We start from the raw sequence: 9,011 nt of genomic DNA, 5'->3' as shown, positions 1-9,011 counted from the left end.
CTACACTATCCTACGGGCCATAGCCGCGCGTACATATTATCCTATGACGATACCGTGCGTATATTTTTGGTAATTAATTAAACTATTCGTGCTTCAAGAAACGCAGCAGAAATTTGCAGAGACCATAGCTAAGAGATGTGTTTATAGGTATCTATAATTTTAGAAATGTAGCTCAATTCGTTCGCGAGATATGAGAATTAATACACTTTAATGCCGCATATAGCGCAATAGCGTATGCGCGGGGGGACAACAGCTGTATACAATGCGCCAGTACAGGCGGGCGCAGTTCGAACATTTAATCATCTGTAATTCACTTTTAAGGAATATCTGCATTGGGCACCCCCTCTAATATTTATAGTACTGCCATAGGCTACAACTGTGCCAAGTTTGATGCTTAAATTGTCAGCTCTGTAACGATCATGAAGCTAAGGGACCTGACTACTATGTGTTATGCTGTGTGCGCGTTCTCGATACCAAACGTCGCCAAAATTGTCGAAATTATTACAGCTGTACAGTTTAATACGCTATTCATTACAGTCACATATATCAGTGGCGCATTGTGCTGGTAGTGTTTGCAATTTGAACACCAATAACACTAAAACATTTATCTAGAAGATGGAAACCAGCTGGTACAGACAAGTGCATATTTCTATGAATAGACACCTAGATTACATTCCCAGTAATTAGTTTGATCTGTCATATTTTACTATATTACAATCTTAATTACACCCATGCATAACTTTATTGTGAATGTAGTGTGGATGTGCAAATCAAATTATTGCTTTGCTCCACACATAGTATATAAACGCGAAAACAATCAAAGCATAATAAATTTAGCAGCTTGAATCACAATACCACGAGAACAATCTGTAGACATGGAGACTCGTGGTGTCAGTAAATTTGCGATTACAATACGTGACGAGTATCATAATATGTACTTCAGTACGTGTACTTGTATATGAATTACATGCAATAAAGATTTAATAATAATAATAATAATAATATCACAAAGTCATAGCATATTGTGTTCCAGGTAGTAACTGTTAACTATAGGAGATTATATTTAAAAGGCTGAAAGCTTATTCAAAGCAGGTCTGTTTCATAATGTAGAGAGGCATCAGACATTGCCATATTAATGAAATTAATGACTTCTTTTGTACATTCAACATTATGAGAGCCAAACCTATGATATACCATTTACTGATGCAAGATTCATTTTATAATCTAGGTGTAGGAAGCTAGAGAATAGCAGAGGGTATATGTCATCACCACCTCTGATCTCATGCACTCAACTCTGACCCCTGGAACCCAATGATAACTGTACATGCACCCATGCACCGCGCGATGCCACAATGACCATATATCTAGAGTCGTTTCTTTATGAGTTTTTCTAGTTTCTTGATGCGACTGGACTCCTGCTCGGGTGTAGCTGCCACGCTGGTTATGCTCATTGCACTGCTGACCTCGGCTGCCTGGTGCGGCTTTGGAAGCTGCGCTCGGAAAATGTCCAGCATCATGCTCTGTTCGCCTCTCTTCAAACCCTGCAACACAGTAGCGCCACCTATAGTTACATCATATAATTACTCACCACGATGTTGAATTAGAGGATATTTCGTCCCCCATAGTAGCAGCATCCAGCAACGACGGCAGTTTCGTGTCAGCGTGTCATATCACAGTGGTTCAATCGGTAACACATTAGTGCCTTTTAGCTGTGATATTTACTATTCTACTACTGGTATACCAATGGTATGCCTACTCTATACCAATGGTAATGGAAATACAAAACCCATGAGCTATGGAAACAGCAACAAAAACTGTTTTTTGTTGTCCTATGCATCGCCTCGGCAGAAAACGCAGAACAAATCAATTAACCGATACTACGATCCTGCCTTTGCCTTAATTTCCAAAATGCTTAATTACTAGCAAACAGTCACTAATCGTTTCTAATCTACCACTAATGGTTACTAATGGACTACTAACAGTTATTACTATACTGTCTTGCATACTTGCCTTCATCTCTAGGATACGTTGGAAGTCGGTCATGTCACTCTCCGGCAGCAGCTTGATGTAGTTATCAACGAAGCCCTGCGGCGGTTCGTGCGGCGACATCACAACCTTTAATATCATCTCAGCCTTCGTCATGCCCTTGACAACGATCTTTGTGTAGCTGTGTGCGAACAACATGTATGTGTGTGAACATAGTGGGATCTGCAGGAGGAGCACGATTCAGTCCACACACGATGACAACAGATGCAGTACAGCACACTACTTTGTTTCACGTAACGTTTAAATGTTCAAATTAATTGAATTACGTTAATTAGCAGAAATTTAAAAAAAACAAGCTAACTATAAGATTATTTTTTTTAAATTAAACTGAAATTAAAACAGAAAATCGTATGCGCTGGTAACTATCATGATTGTGGGGAATCACTACTCTGACTGCGTGGCGATGCACTTGTCGCACACCTGGCGGGAGCTTTGCGGGCGACCGACGAGCCAATAGAGGGCAGGTCGAGCAGCACAGTCTTCAGCGAGTGTGTGTCTAGTAGCAGCTGCTCGGCTCCCACTGTGCTCACCGGCTTACACTTGTGCAGCTGATTAATGAACTTCGGAATGAACGAACTACGTGAGAGAAACGAAATAGATAGACGTTAATGTTGAGCGATATTAACGATAAAATTTTAACGATCACGATTAATGGCCTTATGTCCCATCGGGGGACCAAGAGGATAAGTAATTAAGTAAGTAAGTAAGTAAGTAATTGTTGAGCGAAGCTACAAAGTGACTGTTCGCATGCGAAACAGGAGAGGGAGGAATATCAGCAACAAGAACAAGAGTGGTCAGAACATAGATTCAGTCAGTGACAGCACTAATATTCACAACGATGCTACGGATATGAAAAACAGCATTTGACAGTAGTAGGTCAAAGGGGTCGAAGATTTTTTGAGTAAAAGAAGTTTTTGGGAATAAATTTCTTTCTGATCACAATGTATGGAACTGTAATTTGCCGTGCAAATTTGCTATTATCTGTGGACAGTAGTGTCACCTTGCGGCACTGCTTGAAAACTGTAGAAACCTGTGTCATATATTGTGGTTTTTAAAATTTTATATTGGTTATATTTGTCTCACGACAAAGGGACATGAAGATGATTGAAAATAATTTGAAACGTTTAACTAGATGTGTCTATATCCAATTACATTCAAGCATACTCACTTTGCAAACTTAACACAGAACTGGGTAAAATATTTGCGAGACGAGGCCAGGTTGTCACGTATGAGAGGCAGGTTTTTGTTGATATGGGATGTAATCGCAGTCACGTAGCCACTCTGATCCCCCACAGTGTCAACATGGAGCCAGTTGATCTGAAACCAGCAAAAACGCAACAAACTGACTTGTACCAACGTGTACCCTGAACAAGTAACGTTCAACAGGTCAACGTATACCCTGAACAGACTGAAATAATGAATAATTATACAAGTATGAGACAGATTACTACCCTTACCTTGCTCATGGCAGTCAGAGCGGGATCACAGGCTCCTTCCAAATCCTGCACTAGCAGCTGTATGCAGTTTGATATCACACTACGGAAAAAGTAGTATACTGATGAAACATCGAGCATAGTAAACCTGCCTATGGTTCCTGAGTTATCGTTGACCGAAGCGAAATGTTGACAGACAGACGAACGGACGGACGACGGACGACGACCCATGGCAATAGCTCAGCTTGAAGATGTCAAGGTGAGCTAAAAAGCAGGCAGGTTTGATGGAGTTTATTAAACTGAACTACATCGAGTGGACTCTGTGAGCAGTTCAATCAACTTTATAACATTAATTTATTCTTAGTTTTGCTGCTACTTAAAACCAGATCATATTAATCCCCTAATTTACACTATAGGGTTCTGCTTAGCTCTAGAACTATAGCCCTTCGCTCCGCCACATGACGGGCTATAGTTCTAGAGCTAGGTTCTACTTAGTTAAGCCTTTAAAGTTTAACGCATGTCAGGTATAACAATTGACATGCAGACGGCTGTGATTACTTTTGACAATTGCAACACAGTCATGCTGTTTTCACAGCCTGATAGGCCTATATTGATATATCTGTCTAGTTGATCAATATTGTCTTTTTTTCCGTCCTATAGGTATACATATATAGTCCTTTGGACTTTGAAAACTAATATCTACAAGGTTACGAGGGAGGTTTCAGGGTATATACATGACACATTTAATTGATTCCAATTACTGAATTAGCAATCTGGAATGAACTGTCTTATGAAATTACTGGGAAGAACACTGCACACTAGTATGCACAACGATGAATAACCCAAATCTTAGGCAAAACGTAAATTTGAAAAGCACTAGCGCTATACTATACAGTAAAGTCAGTATACCGACTAGGCCCCTACTGTACATACAAATATTTGTCAGGTTAGGAGTATGCTGTAGTGTAGTGTATGGGCAGGGCATATAACCAAGCCGCAAGCGCAAACGAGGCAATATGCTATGTATAAAAATGGCGTCTATCGTATCTTTGATTAATTCTGAATTTATGAATGTCTCTGGTTTACACAGTGTGTGAGTTGTAACGTTAAATCGACAATACTTCATAAGAGTAGTTCAGACCACAGGCACTTGGAGCGTTTCAATAAAATATAATGCTAAATAAATACGAAATCTATTTACTACCAAATATTATTATTAATATTGCCGACAATTTCCTGTAAATGCCGTCCAAATGCTCATCTGCAACAAACGCTGGCTGCCGCTGCACACTGACACATAAATATATAGATGTGTTTATATATTTATGAATTATGTATCAGTGTGGCTCATAGGGTCTATGTCCCCCGGCAGTACCCTCTGGTAACTATTTGATATGGTTAGGGTTAGGGTTAGGGTTAGGGAGTAGGCGTAGGCGACTCCCTAGACTCGTTAGTGGAGTAGGCGAGGTATGGTCCAGCATATTAGATAGTACCAGACGTTCCGGCAGTACCCTGGCCCTGGGGGACATAGCCTAGACCCTCTCAGCGTCAGTGTGCAGCGGCAGCCAGCGTTTGTTGCAGCTGAGCATTTGGACGGCATTTGCAGGAAATTGTCGGCAATAATAGGTGAAAGAGAGTATAGAAACATTAAGACTTTGGTAGTAAATAGATTTCGTATTTATTTAAGCATGATATTTTATTGAAACGCTCCAAGTGCCTGTGCCTGTGGTTCAGATCTGAGACCAGTGCATTGCACTCAGCACTGTCTGTGGACAGTGGCCAGGCAAGTAATGTAAGAACTCGTAAACATTCGTTTAACTCGCAACATACATACCATTTTAACTGTATTTTAACTGCAGACGAAGTTAAATACAAGATTTTCTCTTTCTAATTCATGATCAACATAGGCCTACCAAACAAATTTATATCACAAAAACGATGTTATTTCTAACTTTGATGAGTTTGTAAAAGGAAGTGGCGGGTGTGTCATTGTCATTTTATCAGGATTTATGCCAGGTAAAAATGTACAGCCGGACCTTTTTCACCAGTGATCTGATAGTGGTCTGATAGCGATTTTTACCTGGAGCCAAATCCATATTGTTCGTATTTGCCACATTCGGTCCACAGAGCAACATTTATATCGCAAAAATCTATTTGAATTCTAATATATCAAATTCTATCATAACGTGTATAATAATAATGCCAGTGGCAGTGATTGAAAGCCTTCCTGAGATTACTGCATATGCACTGGCCCTTTGCCAATGTACCTTTCCCATTGCACACGCACGCACGTATATAATATATAGTAGATACTATGCTGCTCATGCCATGCCACAATGTGTGTGCATAATGCTATATATAGATCAGTGCATGCCCATGTATGATGTATATGACCTAGGGTCCCTATACAGAGGGGACCCTAATCCTCTATATATAGGGACTCTAATATGACCATGTCATATACCTGTCAGGGCCCATATCAGGTCCCTAATTAGTGCAAATTATGGGCCGAATCGTTACAGGAGTGATAAAATTCTCAAACTTGGCACAGTTGTAGCTTATGGCAGTACTATAATTATTAGAGGGGGTGCCCAATGCAGATATTCCTTAGAAGTGAATTACAGATGATTAAATGTTCGAACCACCCGACTCCGAACCTCCCTACCGCGCCCGCTTGTGTACATGCGATGTTTCATGTTTATAAACATTGACGTCATATGCGCACATGCGCAGTTTAACGGTTGGCAGCAAGCAGATGCGTGATATTGTTCGATACAAGCACACGCACGCACGCACGCACGCACGCAACGTGTACTGCACACGCACGCACAACATCATGCCGCACGTGTACGAGCACACGCACGCACGCACGCATGCACGCACGTGTACGTACACACGCACGCACGCACGTACGCACGTCTACATGCACATGCACGCACACACGCACGCACGCACGTGTACCTGCACACACACGCACGTACGCACGCACGCACACATGCACACACGTGTACCTGCACACGCACGCACGCACGTACGCACGTCTACGTGCACATGCACGCACGCACGCACGCACGCACGCACGTGTACCTGCACACACACGCACGTACGCACGCCACGCACACATGCACACAACGTGTACCTGTACACGCACACACGCACGCACACACGCACGAACGTGTACCTGCACACGCGCGCACACACGCAACGCACGCACGCACGCATGCACGTGTACGTGCACACACACGCCACGCACGCACGCATGCACGCACGTGTAAGTTCACACGCACGCACGCACGCACGTGTACGTACACACGCACGCACGCACGCACGCCGCACGCATACACGCACGTGTACGTGCACACGCACGCACACACTCATGCACGCACGTGTACGTGCACACGCACGCACGCACGCATGCACGCACGTGTACGTGCACACGCACGCACGCACGTCTATACGTGCACATGCACACGCGCGCACACACGCACGCACGCACGCACGTGTACGTGCACACCACGGACGCTCGGCACGACGGCACGCCACGTGTACGTGCACACGCCACGCACACACTCATGCAACCACGTGTACGTGCACACGCACGCACGCACGCATGCACGCACATGTACGTGCACACGCACGCACGCACGCACTTGTACGTGCACAGCACGCACGCACGCATGCACGCACGTGTACATGCACCACGCACGCATGCACGCACGTGTACGTGCACACGCACGCACTCACGCATGCACGCACGTGTACGTGCACACGGCACGCACTCACGCATGCACGCACGTGTACGTGCACACGCACGCACTCACGCATGCACGCACGTGTACGTGCACACGCACGCACACACGCATGCACGCACGTGTACTGCACACGCACGCACGCACTCACAGTGTACCTGCACACACACGCACGCACGCACGCACGTGTACGTGAACACGCACGCACTCACACACGCACGCAGGCACGCACGTGTACCTGCACACGCGCGCACACACGCACGCACGCACGCACGCACGCACGTGTACGTGCACACACACGAACGCACGCACGCACGCATGCACGCACGTGTAAGTTCACATGCACGCACGCACGCACGTGTACGTACACACGCACGCACGCACGCACGCACGTGTACGTCCACACGCACGCACGCACGCACTTGTACGTGCACATGTACGCACGCACGCATGCACGCACGTGTACATGCACACGCACGCACGCACGCACGTGTACGTGAACACGCACGCCACTCAACACGCCAGCAGGCACGCACGTGTACGTTTACACGCACGCACGCACGTGTACGTTTACACGCACGCACGCATGTACGCACGCACGCACGCACACACGCACGCACGCACACACGTATGCTGCACGCACGTTTACGTGCGCGACACGTGTACGTGCACACGCACGCACACACACGCACGCATGCACGCACGGTGTACGGCACAGGCACTTGTACGTGTCACGGCGCGCACGCACGGCACGTGTACGTGCACACGCACGCACGCCGCACGTGTACGTGCGCACGACGGCAAACACGCTCGCACACACGCACGCCACGCACAACAGTGTACGTGCACACGCATGCACGTGTACGTGCCCACGCACACATGCACGTGTACGTGCACACGCACACACGTATGCACGCACGCACGCACGCACGTGTAAGTTCACACGCACGCACGCACGCACACACGCACGCATGCACGCACGTGTGCGTGCACAGCGACGCACAGCACGCTTCGTTCTGCCAACCCACAACAGCAACACCTGACCTGATCTATGACGTCACATGAAACATCGCTATACATGTACACTGTAAAATGCGCCATAGAAATCGCAGCCCAATAACCTATTATTGGTTATTGGGCTGCGATTTCTATGAATGAGCCAGTACACACAGTACAGGCAGGCGCGGTAGGGGGGTTCGGAGTCGGGTTGGTTCGAACAATTTAAAGGGATGTAGACTCTAGGATTTTACTGCATATAACTGTACTTACTGTAGGCCCATAAACAAATCGTCTATATACCCACACGATATTTGTTACCAGATACCTAATTTAATTGTTATAATTAATTTCACATCAACGCTACGAAATATTGAACACGCCATGACACCCGCACCGTGCTGCCACCCCGCAAAAAGTTGCGTATTTGACAATTTATTTTGCACGTTACATACCGAAGAGCTAATCACAAAAGTGCAATTATATTTATACCTAAATGCTATTTAAACCAAACGATATTCATTTTAGGGCAAATTTATCCATATTATAACTGAAACTATATGTCGTTTATAAGATATTACAATCCTTTTGCTTTAAATTAATAAATAAGAAACACCCTTGGTCTGTAGCCCTTGGCTGAAGTGGTTTTGCGCAACTCATCAGATCGTGCGCTTTGAGTGACGCCACCGTCGTTTGTAATCAAACTGTCGTCTTAGTTTTAAAACATTTTTATAATATTTCTAATGGCGATTGAACCATGAAGCTTTTTATGTAGCGTAATCATATC

At 45.2% G+C, this 9,011-nt stretch overlaps 1 protein-coding gene across 1 annotated transcript in view; it reads right to left on the bottom strand.

The window, feature by feature from the left end:
- Window positions 1–495: 495 nt before the first annotated feature.
- LOC106812673 (vacuolar protein sorting-associated protein 53 homolog) overlaps window positions 496–9,011 on the bottom strand; it is a 20,727-nt gene continuing 12,211 nt past the window's right edge. Inside the window, 5 exon segments of the mRNA XM_014816603.1 lie at window positions 496–1,541; window positions 2,011–2,167; window positions 2,467–2,622; window positions 3,215–3,363; window positions 3,504–3,582. Of these exon segments, the coding sequence (XP_014672089.1) occupies window positions 1,365–1,541; window positions 2,011–2,167; window positions 2,467–2,622; window positions 3,215–3,363; window positions 3,504–3,582 (718 nt within the window). The 3' untranslated portion in view covers window positions 496–1,364.

Source organism: Priapulus caudatus, unplaced genomic scaffold (assembly GCF_000485595.1).
Source record: "Priapulus caudatus unplaced genomic scaffold, Priapulus_caudatus-5.0.1 Scaffold673, whole genome shotgun sequence".
Lineage (NCBI taxonomy): Eukaryota > Metazoa > Priapulida > Priapulimorpha > Priapulimorphida > Priapulidae > Priapulus > Priapulus caudatus.
The sequence above is the reverse complement of the archived record's forward strand: the minus strand, read 5'-3'. Positions and strand labels throughout refer to the sequence as shown.